The sequence below is a fragment of the Passer montanus genome, unplaced genomic scaffold, assembly GCF_014805655.1.
Source record: "Passer montanus isolate IOZ18808 unplaced genomic scaffold, ASM1480565v1 scaffold109, whole genome shotgun sequence".
In the NCBI taxonomy this organism is placed as follows: domain Eukaryota; kingdom Metazoa; phylum Chordata; class Aves; order Passeriformes; family Passeridae; genus Passer; species Passer montanus.
Window position 1 is genome coordinate 57,446 of NW_024357502.1, and position 20,782 is coordinate 78,227.

Consider the following 20,782-nt stretch of genomic DNA (forward strand, 5'->3'; position numbering starts at 1 on the left):
GCTGGATGATTGCTTATACCTTGTCTTATTCCCTGTTTTATCAGGTTAATTGCTAGTGTAGTAGAAGAAATGCAGGTGATCAGAATGCCAGTGAACCCAAACCTAGCAGCTGCTAGCCAAAGAATAGGAGCCCAGAAGATCATGGTCCTAAGGAGGCAAGATGAGAAAAGAGCGAAACCAGAAGACGACCTACATCTTATTTTACACAACCTACAGCAAAGCTCTGCACCTCAGCGGGAAACAAAGACCTAAAATTTTGGAATAAACCTAGCTCAGCACAAATAAGAGTTTGCAAAATAACAGGTTTGGAGTGTAACATTTGAATAGAACCATTTTGCAAACAGGGCCTAGCCCACACTAGCCAGACAGATAACCAAACCAAGTGCCTCAGCAAAAAAGTGATAAATAAAAAGAGGGTGGATTGTGAGGGGTAAAAGAATGTTTTGCTTCAGCCATAAGAATGTATACTTAATGTCATGTAGGCAAAGATGTAGCTAGCACGAGGCTAGGTCTTGGGAGGGAGTGTGGCAGGGAGGAAAAGGGGAGTTTACTGATCTTTATTCCAGGGGAGAGTGGAGGAGCTGTTGGTTTGAGTGCAGTACAGCCTGAAGTAGTGTAAGTTCCTGAGTACCGAGGCAGTGGGAGAGAGGACAGGGACACCCCTGGCTGGGGAAGGGCATAAAGGTTTGTACATTTTAGGGGGAGGTGTGTCTCCTCAGTGAGATGCACCTGTCACAGCTGCTGTGTTTATATTAATAAATAGTTTTGCTTCAAAGATTTTGTTCTCTTTCAGCTTTATTGGTGAGTGTTTCTCACACTGTGAAAGAAAGGGAGAGGGTAGGAAGTTGGAACTGGAACCAGCTGCGGTATTTTCATTCATAGAAAAGTGAAGAGATGTGTGCACTTCTTACATCACTGATGATGTCACTGTGCAGCCTGGGTGTAGAGATCAACCATAATCTGGGCAGAGCAGGGGGAATGGAGTGACAGAACAGGGCTGAGGTGGCTTCCTACTCACAGGGATTTACAGAAAAAGCCTGTTAAGATGGAGTTACATAAAATGAAAAAGACCCAAAAACAGTAATTGGTTCTTTGAATGGTTGTTCCTTGTCAGCATGATGCATTTTGGAAGACAAAGGACAAAGGCAGAGAGGAGAAGAAGGAAAAATGATACTGTGGTTCAAAGCCCTGGTAGGAGTATCTCCTGGGTAATATCATCACTCTCTGATCAGTTGGTTTCTTTATAATCACGTGTTTGCAAAGAGGATTTTTCTGGTTTTGTTTTTAGGGGCTCTGGCTGTCATTTCTCTTTAAGTTTTTTATCTGTTGATCAGCAAATGCTCTTGGCCTGCAGCTGTTTCTTACCAGTCTAAGAACCGGGTGGTGTTCATTCCATAGTGCTTCATGGGTGCTAAGCTGAAATTACTATTTCAATTACTGAAGGTAATTTTTAAATGGAACAAGTCCTCATGTTTAATCCAGACATGTTGATGATTCACTCCAGCACCAGTCATTCCATGATCCTCTGCATCTCTCCCTCTACAGCCCAGTGACATCTACTCAGATTAGAAACTGGAAGTCAATAATTGTAGAGCATTTTGTCATGCCATCTTCCCTTTAAAACCCTATTAAGTTGTTTTAGAAATATTTTTTATTTTTTGTTACACTTTGCTCTCCAGCTCACTGGGAGCAGGTGGATACTTTATTTCTTAATTGTCATCCTGTCAGCTTTTTCTCAAATGGAAAAAATACTTTTATATTGAAATTTAACTAGACACATAAAGGCTTGTCACACTCTTAATATAGAACAGCAGCCTCAAATGGAATAAATTAGAGCAAAACAATGTGTGTATGTTACCACTTCTCATGGAGAGCTGCTGACAGCAGAGCAGGCTGGGGGTGTTTCCCCCTCTGCTTTCTGTCTGGAGCTGAAGTTCACCCCAAACCCACTGGTTGAGGAATCCTGACAATCATAACTCTTTGTGAGCCTCACAAGCCTTCTCAGGTGTTCTTCTATATATAAAATTAACTTGCAGGGAGTACATTTTTCACATTCCTTACAATGTTGTGGTGTTTGTTTTTTGTTTGGTGTGTATTGGTTTGGTTTTTTTTTTTTTTGAAGCACAAGGTTTTATGTTTCCATCTTTCTGCTGTAAATTCTGTTATCCCAGCTTAGTTGCCTTGGGTAATGTGTAGTCACTGTTCGTGTGATGAAGTTTAGGCTTGGAGGATTGAAACACTGATTTCAACCATCGTATCTTTCAATGATTTCAAAAATTCAGATAAAACCTCATGCCGAACATTGTATTTTTGGTATGGAATGGTGGAACCTATGCAGAAGTGAGGTTAAAGTTTTTCTATGAAACATCAGTGAGGCATGTTTGCAAATTACTATTTTTTAACTCCCCTACATTTATTTACATAAATTATTTTTTATTTGTTTTTTGGGGTTAAAAAGTGGTTGTTTTCAGTGCAGTGCTGAATGATACTGTTAGTAACCTTGCAAAAGTTTTGCATTAACATTTAATTTTTATGTAGTGCTTCACTACACTGAGTCTTTCATAAAATCCTCCTCTTGCCAATGCCTCTGTGTTGGGAAATTGTGGGAATGTGACTGGGATAGGCAGGATGCAAAATGCTCTGCAGCAAATTAGTGGCTGGGTGAGGTCGTTTGTCTGGCAGAGCAGCCTGTGCTTATTGTCAAGTCACAGCACTGCTCATGTAGAAATAATTTTGTCTCCAGAGAGAAGAGGATGGAGAGCCCTGGGAAAATGTCTGCTTTTGGATTCGGTGTGGGGCAGTGAGGATCACAGGCAAGAGACAGCTTGGACCAAACTCCTAATAAATGCATCAGCCATGGCTTTTGTCCATGAGGGAATTACTTATTGATCATTATGGAACCAACATTGACACCATGAAATCCTGTGTCTCACTGAGATAGCAAATGTGTCATGCAAATAGTAACTAAATTTATTTGAGTTCCAAAGCAGCAGCAAATTTTGTATGAGCTGTGCAAGACTACTGTTTCCCTCTGATATTTAAGGGGTTGGTGGGAAAGGTCCTGTGGGTGAGTTTAATAATTGTCTTTGCCTGTAAAGGCCTGTTGTCCTTCAAGGGTTTTGTGTTTGCTGTCCATGAAACACTTTTGGATTCAGCCTTAAAGCTGTTGCCACAAATAGAAAATGATCACTTTATTTAAACATGGAAATTAATGGTCCAAATCTTAAAAATGAGCTTTCAGTATTTATCAGTTCTTGCCTTTTCTGTCTCTGAAATACCAGACAGTTATTTAGGCAGAGGGGGAAACAAAAAAAAAAAAATGTAATTTATGATGGAGTTGATGGCAAAGGTCTAAATGCTGCTTGTCCTTGCTTTGGAGGACAAGGTATATGCTCAATACGTATAAGCTCAGTCTTGGCCCAGTCCTATTTAATATTTTATTGATGGTCTGGATGAGGGGATTGAGTGCACCCTTAGCATGTTTGCAGATGACATGAAATTCTGTGGAAGTGTCAGTCTGCTGGAGGGCAGGAAGTTCTGCAGACAGGTCAGGGCAGCTGGATTGATGGGCTGAGACCACCGAGCTGAGGGTCAGCAAGGCAGGGTGCCAAGTCCTGCTCTTGAGTGCAGCAAACTCTTGGAGCGTTCCAGATGACAGAGCGGCTGGGAGAGGCTCTGGGGTTGCTCTGACAGCAGCTGGACATGAGCCCAGGTGTGCCCAGGTGGACAGGGGGCTGATGGCACCTGGATTTGACTCTGAGCCAGTTTGAACAGCCTGTCTTAATCTAAATAAAACTCAAATGCTTTGAGCAAGTTTTGCCTCCCTTCTCCCCTATCAGGCTTTAATAAATAAATTAAATAATGAGATGCAAAAAGCTCAGAATAGTACTGCAGAGCTCTTGACAGGCAGGAAAGCAGCTGTTGCCGTGGATGCAATGAAGGAGAAAAACAAATTAGGTCCCCAGCCTGCCCTTGCTTGTCCCTGTCACAGACTACTGTGACAGCTCACCTTCTTTCCAGAGCTCATCTCAGCCAGTGCCACTCCTGAGAGCTGGGCACCACTTTTCCCTCTGCTTTGGCAATTATGTTTCCTTTTTGAGGTTTCAGCTCTGTGTGTTCAGGTGTGACAGGGGTTTGACATGACCTGGGCTATGAGAACCTCACCTGGTCAAGTACTCTGGGTCCAGGTACTTGGGATACTTGGAAGGCCTCTATAATTGAATATGGGAGTTTTAAATTTTCCTAGGAAACATTGTGCAGACATATTTTAAATTATTTTTGTCGTGAAACCATGAATTTTTATTTGTACATTTGCATAGATAATTTTAGTGTAAGAACAAAATGGTTCCTGAAAGCTGTTGTCCAGTCCCTGGTACCTTTGGATTTTTCATATGTCTAAGAGGAATTTATCTCTTTGATTGCTTCAGCTTCTTACTCCTTGTGCTATAAAGTACCTCAGATTAATTTGAAGCACAGGAGATGAGAGCAAGTACTGACCTTATGATGCATTGATGCATCTGTGGTTAGGTCTAAGAAACATGCCGCTGTGATTTCCTCCATTGACGTGAAGTTTGGTATTTATTGTGTTAAATATCTGAAATGAGGGCTGACACCAAGTTTGCCCTTGGTGTTGTACCTCTGCTACACCTGTGTGTGTTCCTCAGCCCCACAGCAGGGCAAATAATTGCTTTGGGCCTGGAACAAGAATATATCCAAGAGGAAAAAAGCGTGGTGGACACCCAAGTCATATCAGCATCTTGAAACGCTTCCGAGCCCGGACAGTGCGGCAGTGTTGGAGCGTGCAGCAGGGCAGCACTCCATGTGACGTGGCTTATGGATTTCTGCTCTGCAGGACTCCACTTAAGTGGTTCTCCTAAGTACTCCATCATAGGGTACAGTGAAGTATAATTTCTTTGTTTAAGCAATTTTAAGGCAGGAATGAACTTTTCCTTACAGGTTTAAGGGTGTGGACTGGGGGTGGTCAATGTTTCTCTTAGAAATAATGTTTTAAGCCATCTTGGTTGTGGATATGGATAATGAAGTGAAAATGTAGGAAGCTAAATGGGAAAGTGGAACAAGGCAAAACCTTTTCCTTTCCTATTTTTCTTAATAAACTAAGGCAAGCACAGCAGTATTTTGTGCACAATTCCTTGCTAGTGCAAATAGACTTTTAGAATCATGGAATAGCTTGGGTTAGAAAACACCTTAAAGTCCCTTGCATATTATTCCATTCCACTGCCATTAGTGGGAATACCTTCCAGTGTCCCAGGCTGCTCCAAGCCCCATCCGGCCTGGCCTTGGACATTGCCAGGGATGGAGCAGCTACTGCTTCTCTTCTGCGACCTGTGCCAGGGCTTCATCTTTCTTGTAGAGAACAATTTCTTCATACTATCTAATCTAAACCCTCCTTCATATTAATGCTATTTCCTACGGACATTGCCAGAGTGAGGAAAGATTGATGGTGACTGAATCCTAAATAAGAAGTTGGGACTTCACAGTTGTTTAGTAGAGTGGTGGCCTGTCAGTCATGCTCAGCTTGGTGAAGTGAGGGGTTATTTCAAAACTTTGCATAACTAGTGTTGAGCCACTGTCTTTGTTTTTGTTGTCACAAATCTGTTGCGAGCAGATGGATTTTCATTTTTTCCCCACTACCGTCCCAGAATAACTTCTTTCAAAGTAATTTTGGAGGCAATAGGAGAGGTGCATATGGCTGGGCTAGGGATGTAAGCAATCATTTTTACAGCTACATCTTCCCTCAGGGAGTTTATTTCTCCCTGAAAAGAGCTGGCTGGGTTGAATGTCCACAATTGTGGTTTTTGTTTTTTTTTTTTTTTTTTGTTTATTGGCCTATTTGTTGCATTTGTTGTTTTGTGTTCTTGATTTGTTTGAAGGAAGAGTTTCTTTGTAGTGATTATCAAGAGATCTGCACGTGACACACTGCCTTACTAGAGGAAAAGATAACGCCCCATCTTTCCTCCCATGATGCAGAAACATCTGTCTCTGCAGCAGAGGAGTCGGGAGGATGCGGTGTGACCTGCCCTGAACCAAGAGTGATTCACACACAAACGCTCCAGAGCTACTTATCCTAGAAATAAATGCTAACAGGGCTTGGATTATAAAGGTACTGTAGTGAGACTGTTGCTAAGGCAGCATTGACACAAACCACAAATTCTGTGTAATGTGTTAATGAGTGCATTGTTTTTATATTTTCGAAGTTTGTTCCAAAAATAAAATGGTTGCATGTAGTCTTTGCTTGATTAAAGTGTGCTTAAAAAGTCATAGAATTGCAAGATGTTTTAGGTTGGAAGGGTCCTTAAAAAAGCCCATCCCATTTCACCCCTGCCATGGCAGGGACATCTTCCACTGCCTCCAGCCTGGTTTATTTTGTAGAAGGATATATTTTTTTCCAAAACTGACTTTTCTTGCTGCATCTTCTGCCCTGCTAAGGAATCAAGGCTTGGTGTTTTAATAGCTGAGAATATCTGTTGGTGGGTTAAGAAATACTTGATCTGGATTGTAAAATCTATAGTGTAGATGCATTTAATAAAGCCATAGCAGTCTGTAGTGCCTAGACCCACCCCATTCCCTAAGGGCTTTAGTCTGGTCCTAGTGAGGCTGACAAACACACTCTGGCATATGAAAGTCCCTCCAACTCCTCGCCTCCTGGGCTCTGGAGCTGTTGAGTTACTGGATGACTTTCACATTTGGTTTATTTGCTCAGGCTCTTAAATAAACACTGGGATGGTTTGAGCACCATGGGTTTATTTAATTCTTCCCAGGAGCTGGTGGAAAAGCTTAGGCTGGCTGGTGGAGTAATCTGTGTGGTTAAAGTGACCTGTGCCAGCAGTGTAAAGTTTTCATTGAAGGGATTAAGATGATTTAATCAAAGCTACATCAAGTCTGGCCTTTTCTCCATGTGCTAAGCCAGGATTTTGGCTGCATATTTGAGTATAAAGTGCTGCAGGTGACTTCCCATCCCATATGTGAGTGAGAACACGCAGCTGGACAGGTGCTTGGTATTCACATTTTTCTTATGTCCATATAGTCCTGCCTAAATTCAAGTCATCTGGATTATTCTTTGAGTTCTACTTAATGAAGGGGAACTTCTCAAGGAAGCCAATTGTGTACACCTGTGTTCATTAGATACTCCAAGTGTTTGGTATTTAGCTCCTTTTTTTTTTTCTATGTTGTGTGAAATTGCTTTCATTAACATGAGTCGTTTCAGGAAAATGCTACTCGTGCTTTTCTGCAAGGGGTTGCAAATCATTCTTCTTCTTGCTGTGATAATGAATTTAGCACAACAATCTGTGGGAGGGAGAAACAGCTGGCTCGAACTGGAAAAGGAAAGGGAGAAGAACTGATGAAGTGTTTGTGGAAGTGTTTACAATTCTGCACCAAAATGTATGTGGAAATGATAAGTTCCTGTAAAACCAAAAATTAGGAGACAGCTTTTGTGTTCCTGTCTTTCTTTCTCCTGGATATTGGCAAACATGAGTGTTGCTTGTTTATGTTTTGAAGTTGGGAGCTTATTTCCAATTGCTTCTGCAGGTGCTAAAAGATAGAGTCCTGGAATGATTTGGGTTGAAGGGACCTTAAAGACACCAAGTTCCATACCCCCTGCCAGGGCAGTGACATCTCCCACTGTCCCAGGCTGCTCCAAGGCCCAGCCTGGCCTCGGGCACTGCCAGGGATCCAGGGGCAGCCACAGCTGGTCTGGGCACCTTTGGGAATTAGGAATTGTTCCCTGCCACCCTGCCAGGGAACAATTCCTAGTTCCCAAGATCCCACCCAGCCCTGCCCTCTGGCAGTGGGAGCCATTCCCTGTGTCCTGTCCCTCTGTCCCTTGTCCCCAGTCCCTCTGCAGCTCTCCTGGAGCCCCTGCAGGCCCTGCCAGGGGCTCTGAGCTCTGCCTGGAGCCTTCCCTTCTCCAGGGAACATTCCCAGCTCTCCAGCCTGGCTCCAGAGCAGAGGGGCTCCAGCCCTGCAGCAGCTCCGGGGCCTCCTCTGGGCTCTCTGCAGCAGCTCCACGTCCTCCTGCTGTTGGCCCCAGGGCTGGGGCAGCTCTGCAGCTGGGCTCTCACCTCGGGGCCACAGGGACACAGTCCCCCCATCCCTATAGCTGCCCACGCTGGGGTCAGCCCAGGCACGGGGGGCTCTGGCCTGGGTCATGTCCAGCTCTCCCCCAGCAGCACCCCCAGGTCCTTCTCCCAGGGCTGCTCTCCAGCCATTCCCCACCCTCCTGGGTTTGTGCTCTGGCTTGCTCCAACTCCATGCAGGACCTTGCACTTGGCTGTGTTGGACCTCTTGAGTTTTGCACTGTCCCAGCTCTCCAGCCTGCCCAGGTCCCACTGGGTGCCATTCCATCTCTCAGGTGTGTCACCCTCAGCACTCAGCTTGCTGTCAGCAGCTGTTGGTGGGAGGGAACAGAGCTGGAATCTCGGCTGGTTTTTCAGGCCAGCACTGGTGCTGACCGGGGCTCTGCTCTCTGAGCCAGTGTTCACAGTCCTGCTTGAGGGCATGTCCGAAACCCCTCACGTGGGTGTGCTGAGGCACTCTTAGGGGACAGAGGGCATGTGGCTCAAGGGATTTTGTCTGGGAGCAGATTCACTGAAATGAGGTGGAAAACAGAATAATCTAAATAGATTTGAGGAGATCATAGTGATACGTTGTTGGTTTATTTTGTTGTTTGGTGCTCTGTGGACTTCTCTCAATGAAATTCTTCTCTGCCCCTCCTTTGAGACAAATATTTACATGCCTTTCATTCTTTACAGTAATACACGTGAGGAGAAGGACATTTGTGGGACAAGTAGAATATCCTTGTATCATATAAACATACAGACTTTTTTTCCAGGGGGACCGCACTTCCCTCGTTCTCTCAGGTTTAATATTTTATGCTTAATAGGCTCCTTTTGTGTTGTATTATTTTTACTATTTGTGGCATCTTTGAGAGCATCTTCCTTACCTGTTGATCAAGGTGTAATGAAATTATGATATTGGCTGAGAATTTGTTTCATTAACAAATACAGTATTTTTGTTATCAATTTCCTGATCTTTGCATGTTTTTATGTTTTTTTCAGCCAGAGCTCTTCTTTAAAAAGTCAAGGATTTGTCATTCTCTAGGTTCACAAATGCCCCTCTGGATTTCAGGATGTACTATGACTATTTTTGGGATCTGTATCTGATGATCTGTGTCAAAATCTGCTTTTGAGGCCTGAACCAAACAGAAGTTAACTGCAATCTTTTTCCTAACTGCTTTTATTTTTTAGGGATCAGTTCTCCCAGCAGGTAACACTGCTGCATAGTAGCTTAAAATTTTTGAATGTCAAGAAGGAAATAAAAGGAATTATTTCTGTCCCTGTTAGGAAAGTGGGTCAGGCTGTGATGTGTATTTATAGATTGTCTCAATATTTTCACTTCTGTTGCAAGACTGACTGATCCTTGGCTTGTGCTTTTCTGTAAATGCAACTACCAAGTTCTGAGCTCTGCATTTGGTCTAAAAATCAGCAGTGATGGAGGGTGGTAAGTTCGGAGCTAAATCAGAGTCTAAATGGGCTTATTGAGAGTTCAGTGGATTATTTTGGGGTTTAGTGCTTAGGAAGAACAAGGCAGCAATTTCATATACAGCACTGGAGAACAGAAGGGACTGCTGCTACTGCTTTTACATTTCTCATAGAGACTTGGTGGGTTTGCATTTGTCTGAGGAAGTGCAGCAGGACGATGGTCCTCTGCTCCACAGGGATGGCCTGAAACTGCACTTGCTCTGGTTCCTGCTGGCCTGAAGGTTAAGTCAGCTGCTTTACCTCTTTTTTTCACAATACAGCACATGTTCTGCCAATGAATGCTTTTCCTGGTCTTAAATGTGGGCCTGACAGCTTGAAAGCTTATCAAAGTGAAGGGCTCTCCAGCTGGAGGAGAAGATTGATGTCTGTCAATTCTGAGCATGTGGGCTTTAAAGAATTTGAATTATGAGGCTTTATTTATAAGGGTCACAGGTGTTCTGTACTGCAACCTAAATAATTGTACACGTGCTTGAGATCCATTGAATAATTGAGTATTTCTAATTTTGGGAAAGGGATGAAAATTCATCTTATAAACCTTATGTGCATGAGCCTTTGATGATTCTCCTTGACCATTGCAATAATGTGGTTTCTTTGTCCTTTTGTCTGGCAGGGGGTTAGTTTTGCAGTAAGACACTTGCAAGGGCTCTTGCCCCAAGGTTTTAGGGGGTCATTGTGTGCCAGGGAAAGAGAGGGATTGATATTTAGGTACACAGTTTGTGGTAATTGGGAGTGAGGTGAGTGTCATCCCCAATGGGTGCAGCTGTGCCAGACAGGTGAGCAGCACTGACAGCAATGGGCCATGGAGTGCCCAGGTGTGCTGAGCAACCACACAGGGAACACAGGGCATGAACATGAGGGGATAAAAGGCTGGCCTGGAGAACAAGATGCTTGAAGCCTTCTGAAGTGACATGGTGTTATACTGTGTATTGGGTGAAACTTTCTGATGTGGTTTGGTGATACTCTGTGTATTGTGGCTGCGCAGTATGCTGTGACATTGATATATTCTTTTCCTGCTGTAGTGAGGTGGTTTATGATGTGTGAGATGCATTTGCTTCCACTGTGCTCTGTTGTCTCCTCCTGTCTGGTGTGAGTAAGACAACTCCCTACCACAAACCCCAGGAGCATTTTAGGACCACCAAGGGAAAGACGAGACTCCCATTTTTCTGGGCATTGCAGACACATTCAGCTGAATTATCCTTATTTCTAAGAACTAGGCCAAGATCCAATAAGTGGATTTGGGAACAGATGGGAAAAGCAGAATGCAGCTGTTTAGATTAGTAGACAGCTGTAGTAGTGTCCACCGTGTGCATGGCTGGTGTCTCAGGTACAAGTGGTGGGTATGGGTGGCCTTCAAGGGGACCTCATGAATTGGCCTTTTGTCATGGTAATGTTTCTGCATAAAATACAGGCACTGGGGAAGGTGTTCAAAGAAATAAGAGTGCCAAGACTGGAGTTCTTGCAGTGTGAAAGCAGAGATCAAAGATCATATAGAGATAATAGAACAATGGCACAGAAAGATGTGCTGGCAAACAGCACAAAATGTGCTGTCTGTGAGAAGAATGCATTCCTTCAGTGTAATGATAATAACAATAATAATAATAATATCTTTTATTCTTTGCTTTATCAAGTTTGAATGGGGGAAAAAATCTGTAGTAAAGGTACAGAGTAATGTTGACAGTGCAGCTTGGCTGGTTGGTTCAGCAGAGATGAAGCTGTGGTTATGCAATGAATAGATGCTGCTTTGTGGTCTCTGATATGAGGCTGGGAAATAAGAGAATATGAGGGGACCTGAATTTGGGATATTTTCAGTTTGAATGTAAAACTTAGAGGCAAAAACAAGACTGGAGCTCCAGCGTGTTTCTGGTGTGGCAAACGCAGTAGGAGCACAAGGCAGCCTCTATAAACGATGGTTTTGAGGTAGTGGGGAAGTGCTGGTGTTGTTTGGGATCCAGCACAGTTCTGTGGTTTGGTTGGGTTTTTTTTTGTTTTTTTTTTTGGTTTTTTTTTCCCCAATGCTTTTGATGTGGGGAAATGCAGTTGGAGGAGTGAAATCAGCTTTTCCTTCATAGTTTCTGTTGTCTTAGTCTTGAGGTTAGGTAATTTGAATGATTTTTACAATTCAAATTGTTTTTAAAAATTATGTATTTAGGATAAAAATCTTTCCTGTGAGGAAAAGGTTCTTCCCTGTGAGGGTGCGAGGCCCTGGCACAGGTGCCCAGAGCAGCTGTGGCTGCCCCTGCATCCCTGGCAGTGTCCAAGGCCAGGTTGGACATTGGGGCTGGAGCAGCCTGGGACAGTGGAAGCGGGGTGGAACAAGATGAGCTTTAAGGTCTGTCCCAACCTAAAACATTTGGTTTTCCATGATTATGGTACAGCAGTGACTTTTACATGAGTTTGCTCATCTTGAGGACTTTAATCTCAGGAGACTTTGTATGTGGAAGAGAGAGGAGGAGAAAATTCTCTGTGCACCTGGAGTAGTTGATTGTCTTTGTTTGAGGCACCTGTTGCTGGGTAGGTAAAATTCTTATCAAAGTGGATTTTGCAGTAATGTCATTACCTTCATCTGTGAGACCTGACCTGTAATTAATTATATCTTCCTAGCTTTACCTGTGGTGTGGAACCCAGGTGGCAGAAGCAGGGATTTAGTTGTTCTTCATTAGAAATTCATGAAATAGTTGTGTGGATTGTTCATCTGCTTCTCTCATCCCCAGTGTGCCTGATCACTATTACATGCCTGTAAATTAAAGCATTTGCTTATAATAAATGTCCTTTTTAACCTCAGTGCTTTTAGTGAGAACATGAACAAAGTCAAATTATTAATCAATTTAGGATGGAAAGTGTTTGTTCCTGTAAGAGGCTGTAACAGCCCTTTCTTTGTGCTTTCAATTCCAAATATACCGAAACCACTGACTTTTAATTGTGAAGTGCTTGAGCACTTGGGAAGGAGGAGGAAGAAAGGAGGAAAACTTATTGCTTGCATCTGTCTCTAGATTTAACAACTATTAGGATGGACAAGGGGCTTTTGGGTTTGTTTTGTGGTTTTGGATGTTCGTTTAGATTTTGTTGGTTCTCTTTGATTTGTTTATTGTAGTTTTTTGTTTGGTTTTTGATTATTTGGTTGGGGTTTATTCAGTGAAAAGGCTGTGAAACTTCTCCAGACACAGGATGCTGATGAGTCTTCACTGTCAGTGTCACTGCAGTCTAACTGAAAGTAATACAAACCCATTTTGAGATCCAGTGATTACACTTAAAGGTTAAATTTTAATGTGTTTTATAAACCAAAACCAGCCTGCTTACCTTTACTGGAGAGTAATGAAGGAAAGGCAAGTTGCATTTTTTCTTTATTAATACTTTGATGAAAATAAATATATTCAAAACCCTGTTGCCAGCATATAATGTACCTTTAATGTCACAGCAAGTAAGTGCTGCAGAGTTATTTAATTCTGAATTCTAAGGTACTTCTTGTGAGTTTTTATACTCACTAGCAACAGGCTTGCTTTAGATTTATTAGATAGTAATTAGTCAACAGCTTTGAGGCTTTGCTTTGTTGTGCAGTTCCTGCCCACAGAGGAATTTTCTCAGTGCATACTAATTTGTATTTGAAAACTATATGCTGCTAGTATTACTCATGTTATTATTAAAGAAATGACGGATTTGTCTGGTGATTTCCAATATCAGATTTGGCTGTTTACCCAGGAGATACCATTTATTGCTGCCTGTTTTTCTTGTGTTGGTTTTGTGCTTTTCAGGGGCTCCCAGAATGAGTGGGGAGCAATTAAATGTGCAGAATATTTTTGCATAAAATATTTCTTTTTGAAGTTATTTTTTATTAAATCTTCATTCCTGTCATTGCTTCCCTTTTGTCTTTTCCTTAAAAGAAGCTGGAATAGGCAGCATTCAAGGTTGGAGCTCTTTGAATGTGTGTAGGTTCTTCTCCCTTACTCTCTTCTCTCCCTTTGGTTTGTATATATGGCAGTCCACTTGGAAATCAGAAAAAATTTAGTGTACAGAACACTGTTATGAACAGTGAAGTTTGAAACAAGCCTTAAGTATTGTGTGTATATGCATGTACACATATGTATTTATGCAGTACACTTATGTATGTTTTTAATCCGATTTTTGTGAATAGATCCTTGCAGTTGTTTTTTCTACCCTGGAGGTTTTAAAGTTGATGTGGTAGTTTAGAGCCTTTTAAGTATTGTAGTACAGGACCTGACTTACTGTTTTCCTAGGGTGTAGCAGCTGCTCCTTGCAGAGCAGGAGATGTAACATTCAGGTAATAGGGAAGCACTTCCTGTGTAGTAGCCACACGTTTCACCAAGTTAGCAAAGACAAGTGGTATTTGATGTCTTTCCATATTTTCTGGTGTCTGATTTCTTCATGAGTCATAAAATTACCACAGAATCACAGAATTGTTGGGGTAGGAAAAGCCCTCTAAGTCCAATTGTTCCCCAGCACAGCCAAGGCCACCACTGTCCCATGTCCCCAAGTGCCACATCCTCAGGGCTTTGAAATCCCCCCAGGGATGGGGACTCCACCCCTGCCCTTTCCATGAGGAATGTCCCCAGTGCCCACCCTGAGGCTCCCCTGAGGCCGTTCCCTCTGCTCCTGTCCCTGTTCCTGGAGCAGAGCCCGACCCCCCCGGCTGTCCCCTCCTGGCAGGAGCTGTGCAGAGCCACAAGGGCCCCTGAGCCTCCTCTGCTCCAGGCTGAGCCCCTTCCCAGCTCCTCAGGGATTCTGCAGCCCCTTCCCAGCTCCCTCAGGGATTCTGCAGCCCCTTCCCAGCTCCCTCAGGGATTCTGCAGCCCCTTCCTGGCTCTCTCAGGGATTCTCCAGCCCTTCCCCAGCACTGGAGGTGTCCCGGCAGTGCCAGCACAGGGGACAAGGGCACTGCCCTGGCCCTGCTGCCACCCCAGAGCTGGCACAGCCCGGGGGCCTCCAGTGGCCTCTTGCCCATGTGGGCTCGTGTCCAGCCGCTGTCACAGCACCCCAGGCCCTTTCCCAGCCCTCTGCCCCAGCCTGGAGCTGCAGGGCTTGCTGTGAGCCAGCTAACCGTAACCCCACATCACACACATGGCCAAAGCTTTCTGGGGCCCGAGGCCTCTGAGCCTGGTGGTGGTGGTGAAAGGTTATGTGGGGTAGGAGCCTTCTATGAGAGTGGCCTGATGTGTGTCAGGAGAGCTTTCCACATCCACGTCCCTCATTCCTGGGGTGCTCTTCCTTCTGGGAGTTACTCCCGTGCTCCCTTCCCAAGGCTTTGCTCACAGACCGAGCCAAAACGCTGTGTGGGACATGTGTCAGCTATTCCAACAGGCAGCCCTGTGTCTCTGTGGCACAGGGAGCACTGAGCGTGGGGAACAGGGGCCTGTTTGCTTTTTACTGCAGCCTGGAGATCAGTTGATCTTTCTGTATTGAATGGAAAGATGAAATTCTAATTTCAGTGTGCTTTTGTGCTGAAGATTTATTTCTGTCTGGGAGAGTGCTTGTAGAAGAACATGGATGCTACTGCCTGCTCTAGCCAGGCAGTGCAGGCTATTCATTTTCCTTTCAGAGATGTCAACTCTGATCAATTACAGATTTTTAATAGATTCTAATTAATTGATTTTAATAATAGATTATAGATTTTTAATATCTCTAATTTGTTCATAATGGCAGAAAGTTCAGTAAGCAGTCTGAGAAACTTACAGATAAGTTTTTACTAATAGGATATCAAAAAAGTTTGACTTAGTTTTAAAAATGTAAGTCCAATGTTTTGCTGAAATTTCATTGAATTGCGTTGATGTTGAAATGCTCTCTTTTTTTCCCTCCTGAAATGTGACATGCCTGGGGGTTCAGTACTAACAGGATTATTTAATTTTATTTTTTGTATCACTCTTGGTAGCATGTGGTGAATGAATTAGTAATTGCTTCCAGATAAAACTGTTGCAGGACTTCTATGAGCAGAGGTTCCCTGAGAGCTTGCCACATGGCATGAGATTGTTTTTAGCTTGAGAGACTTGCACAGGTTTTCAGAATCTCTGCTCTTGGTTGCAGGCAAAATTCTATCAGTGTTGATACCATTTAATTCATGGCTTTTCCATGGATATTATAGTCAAAAGGATGTTTTATTAGACCAAAAGTCTAGATATTACTGCCAACTTGGAAGTTTCATTTGGTTTTGTGAATTCCTGGTTGGTGGACAAGTAGTTTGAATTGTCAAAGATGTTGAAATGTTAAAATAAATATAAATCACAGAATCATGGAATGGTTTGAGTGGGAAGGGACTTCAAAGCCCACCCAGTGCCACTCCCTGCCATGGCAGGGACACCTGCTCCCAGCCCCAATGTCCAACCTGGCCTCGGGCGCTGCCAGGGATCCAGGGGCAGCCACAGCTGCTCTGGGCACCTGTGCCAGGGCCTCACACCTTCCCAGGGCACAATTCCTGCCCAATAGCCAGCCTAAATCTATACCTTCTCCATGTGTATTTTTTTTTAAAATCTAATCTCTGTTTACACTGACATCTGTGCCTCCATAGAGAGCCCAGATGATTTTTGTGCTTCCAAAAATCTGAGTTTTTTCTTCACTTGTTTGAATGTCCATTTCCTGCAGAACTTCAGTAATTGGCTTTTTAAAATTTTCAGCTCAATTTCTCAGGTTGAAAAGTATTGTAATAAATTCATTTATAGACCGAGGAAGATGGTTTTCAAAAACCTGTGAGTTTTGCCATTCTAATTTGAATCAGAGATCAACCTTAAAAATGCTTGATGGAAAAGAGTTTGGAAAATAATTTTTGACTCAGCCAGAATGTGTTAAAAAGTGAGACATTAGCATTAACAGATCACTGGGGAAAGGCACAGAAAAGGTTCCAAGATACCGGTTTGAGGAATTTCTGGTTTTGCTTTCTTCTCTTTTTGCCAAGTTTAAATTTAGAGTGTTTTTGTTTTAGAGCTGTGTTGTAAGTAGGACAGTTGAATATTGCCAGAGGGCTGTGATTTGCTCCGGCAGTGTGCCGACCATGGAGTTTATAACTTGCCTAGGAAGGAATCCTGGTTTGAGTGCCAGTGTGTGCTCTACCAGAACGTGGTGTTTGGGCACCTTCAGGTGCTGCTGCCTTCTGCTGCCATCCTTCCCTGTCATTTATTTTCAGCAGTTTCTGCAATACTTCAGCCGTTTGTTAGAACTCAACTGGAATATTTTTACTAATTCATTTGAGACAGGAATGCATATCCCAATGGTTTTCTTTTGCTGGAGTAGAATTTGCACTGTGCAGCATTTGCAGATGTTGATAACAATATAGAATCACAGAATGGTTGGGGTGGAAGGGATCTTAAAGCCCATCTCATTGCACCCCATCCGTGGGCAGGGACGCCTTCCACTATCCCAGGGTGCTCCAAGCCCAGTCCAGCCTGGCCTGGGGCACTGCCAGGGATCCAGGGGCTTGGGGATCAGTCCAGGCCTCTATTCAGGAGGTTGTCAGGGAGTTTGTGGAGAGCCAAGTACAGAATGAGTGAGAGGTTGCACCATAGCCTTCATCTGAACTGCATGCAAGAATGGTCCAGTTAGTAAATAAATAGTTTAGGAATAATTTTATCTTCTGTTGGGGAATTCCTTTTGCTGATTAGGTGGTATATCCATACATATAGGATTGGAACCATGGCATCAATATATAGAGAAACCATCACTCTTGATGTCCTTCAAGATGTCATTCTTGAAGAACAATCATTAGAAGGCTTGAACAGAGAGTTCAACAGGAGACTTCCAGCTGGGTTTTGTTGTGCTGTAGTTGGTTTGTTTATAGTGGCTTTTAAGTAAATAATAATAATAATAATCTAATGATGGATCTTCAAAATTTAGAGAATCCTTTCTGAATGTTTAAAACCACTGGACACTAATGTTTGTCTTTGTATTTTTGTTTGCAGACTCACTGAACCTTCAGGGTATGTCACAGATGGGCCAGGAAATTATAAATACAAGACAAAATGCACCTGGCTCATTGAAGGAAGGTGAGTGTTGGAAGCAGCTTGGGATTTTGTGTTGCTTTTTGGCACTTTTAGGTGAGTTTTATCTGCACTGAATACTGTTAGGTCTCACAATTCTTTCTGGCTATTCTCAGAGATTGGGCAACACTTAATTGTTCTTGGTAAATAAGTTTTTGTGCAACTGAGCCCTCCAAACTGACTTCTGATTAAGAGGTTTGTGTTGAAACAGCATGTGGTGAGGAAAAAGAAGTGCACTTTTGTAAATAATGAAGGATTATTAATTACTTAACTGACATCATAGTGGGCCATTCAGATGATGGGATTCACTGCACATGGGATTTTTCAGTCGTATGAGAAACAAGAGAAAGCTCTGAAAGCTTTTACTCATGAAGAATCAGTTTCTGTAGTGACGAACTTCAGATGTTTCTTTACTCACTGAGCCATGAGGAACCATTGACCTTTTATTGCAAAGGTTTTCTAAACTGGGAGAAGTCACTCAGATCTCTCCCCTCACTTTGCTGCCCTTCTTGTATTTGATCCTTATATTGCTTACAGCAATTTCTTGCACAGGTTTTTAGGAGTAGCATATTTAATGTCTATCCTCTGTCACCTGATTGATGGTGCAGCAGTTCAGAGCATCTCACTTGTTGAAATATATTTTTGCTAGTACCAAGCTGGAGTTGGGACTGTAAGATGCATTTGTTTAGTCCCTAAAGCTTTTCCATGGTCAGATATGATGCTGTGTGATAACATCTGTGTGTTCAGTCACATTCTGTGTTGTTCCCTGAATGTGCAGGTAGAGAGGGCTGTGAATTGGCAGGATGGAGTGTGAACTTGTACTGGACACTGCAAACTGTGGCCTCTTGGCATCTTGAGGGATCAGAATTTACTGTAGTACCAGAGGGCACTTTCCTATTCCTTAGTCTTCTCCCTGTGTTTAACATACCTGTTGCTGACATGCATAGTGGGATCAAGGCACCCTTAGCAAATTTGCCAGTGGATACTAGGACATATTGTGTGGGCAAGGTGCTGAAGGGAAGAAATGGCATCAAAGGGGACCTGGACAGACCAGGTAGATGGGACTGTGTGAACCTCATGAAGTTACACAAGGCCAAGTGCAAGGTCCTGCATGGAGTTGGAGCAACCTGTCCATGGCAGTAGGTGGAACGAGATGGTTGTGAAGGTCCCTTCCAACCCAAACCACTCTATGGTTCTTTGTTTAAGAGGTCTGATGAGTTTGGAGGAATTATTCATTATATCTGCTTCAGACATTTATTTTAGTTGAGGAAGTTTAATTCCTAAGCTCCTTAGGTACTCAAAACTGAGGGCTAAACTGCTCCATAGAACCATCCAGAATGATGAAATTGAGAAGCAATCACTCACTATTAAGTTGATAAGGAGCCTAGTTTTTTGAGGTGGTTAAGAGCAAAGTTGGATGCTCCAAGTGGCTACTCCTTTTAATTTGTGTAGGTAATAGGAATACAGCTGCTGACAGTTTGTAATTACAGATAATTAAAGAAATGCTTCACAAGAGCATTATTGCAGACAAACCAGCCTCAGCAATCCCAGCACAGGCAGCTTAACTGTCATAACTTATGTTTTTAAAAGATATTGTGATTCATATTTTTATCAGAATCGAAGTGCTTCTCATGAGTCCTCAATAATGTCACCAAAGCTGCTCCTCCAGCCTATAATTACTACCACTGTGAGGCTTCCTAGGGAACCACCACTTTGTGGATTTTGAAGTGAGATCTTTCTTGCTGGAAAGACAGAAATGTTCCTCCCTGTTCCATAGCCAGGCATAGTTTGGAGTCCTTTTCCTGCGAGTGTTTATACCCTGTTGTCAGGGCATGGTGGTAAACAGAAAAGAGATAATCGTGCTGATTAAACCAGCTGAAATATGCAGCCCTGTGTTCCTTAGTGTTCTCATTTCCTTTCTGCATAGTTCCTGATTTTTCTTGGCTGGTGTCTGTGCTCTGTTCTTGTCCCAGGGGGAGTCCCTTTTATTTTTCCCAGGAGTGTGAATGAGGCAGATGAGCTCCATGGATCCTGAGGGACCATATGATTGTGCAGATGACGGCTGTCTGCTAACAGTTGTTGGCTGTTGCAAAGAGACTCTTCCTTTTTGTTTGTGGTCTGAACCTTTATTGATTGACAGTTTCTTTCTGCTCTACAGCTGTCAGGCTATTCAAGTAGAAGCAATCCCCTATGGCTCCATAGGCTGCTCAGTTCTGAAGTTGTAGGTACTCTTTGTACCTTTTCTTTAAGCGGGACATTATCCTTGAGTTCCACCTGCTGCTCTTTTCCAAAGGCCTAGAGTAGATTGTTGTACCTATCAGAAACAGTCATTTGCAGAATAACTTCCTAAAGACTCCCTTCCTGTGGAAAGGAAGGACTATATGGCAAGCTGACATTTAAAAAATTTATTGGATTAGGATTAAAAGGGAGTTCATCTGAATTCAAGGGCAGTGCTGTTGGGGAGATCCTACACACTTGTGTCTATCCTTTCAACAGCTCCAGCTGTGGGTGGGAACAAGCACTGCTGATGCACATTCATTTTCTATTTGTTTCAGGCCTAAGCATAATGTTAGTGGTATTTGCTGAGGCTAAATTAAATGTGTGCTATGTTTTCTCTGTAGTTGTCTTTAGATGTATCTTTTTATATTGGCCTGGAGGAACAAATAGTATCTTACCATGCTAAAAACCTGGACCTGCCCTAGCAGTGTATGCTGGCCCCCAGAGCTCTCCAGTACTGGGCTGATGCCAGCAGAAAGGTGGGAATTGTGTCCCTATGCTCCTGAGGTGAGAGCCCAGCTGCAGAGCTGCCCCAGCCCTGGGGCCAACAGCAGGAGGACGTGGAGCTGCTGCAGAGAGCCCAGAGGAGGCCCCGGAGCTGCTGCAGGGCTGGAGCCCCTCTGCTCTGGAGCCAGGCTGGAGAGCTGGGAATGTTCCCTGGAGAAGGGAAGGCTCCAGGCAGAGCTCAGAGCCCCTGGCAGGGCCTGCAGGGGCTCCAGGAGAGCTGCAGAGGGACATTTGGCTTGTTTGAGCAGTGGCTGAGGTCACTTGGTTTCTTCAGCCTGGGGAAGAGATGGAGGGGAAGCCTCATTAGAGCCTGCAACTATCTTCTGAGGCAGAGGAGGGGCAGACATTGATTCCGTGTGACCAGGGACAGGACCCAAGGGGACTGGCTTGAAGTTGTGTCAGGGCAGGCTTAGTTTAGGTCTCAGAAAAGGTTCTTCTCCCAGAGGGTGCTCAGACAGTGCC

General features: G+C 43.5%; 1 protein-coding gene across 1 annotated transcript in view; it reads left to right on the forward strand.

Annotated features, from left to right (window-relative positions):
• Positions 1 to 20,782, forward strand: part of ATRN (attractin) — a 146,590-nt gene that overhangs the window by 16,253 nt on the left and 109,555 nt on the right. The window contains exon 2 of the mRNA XM_039723794.1: positions 17,459 to 17,542. Coding sequence (XP_039579728.1) covers positions 17,459 to 17,542 — 84 coding nt within the window. The remainder of the gene's footprint in view (positions 1 to 17,458; positions 17,543 to 20,782) is intronic.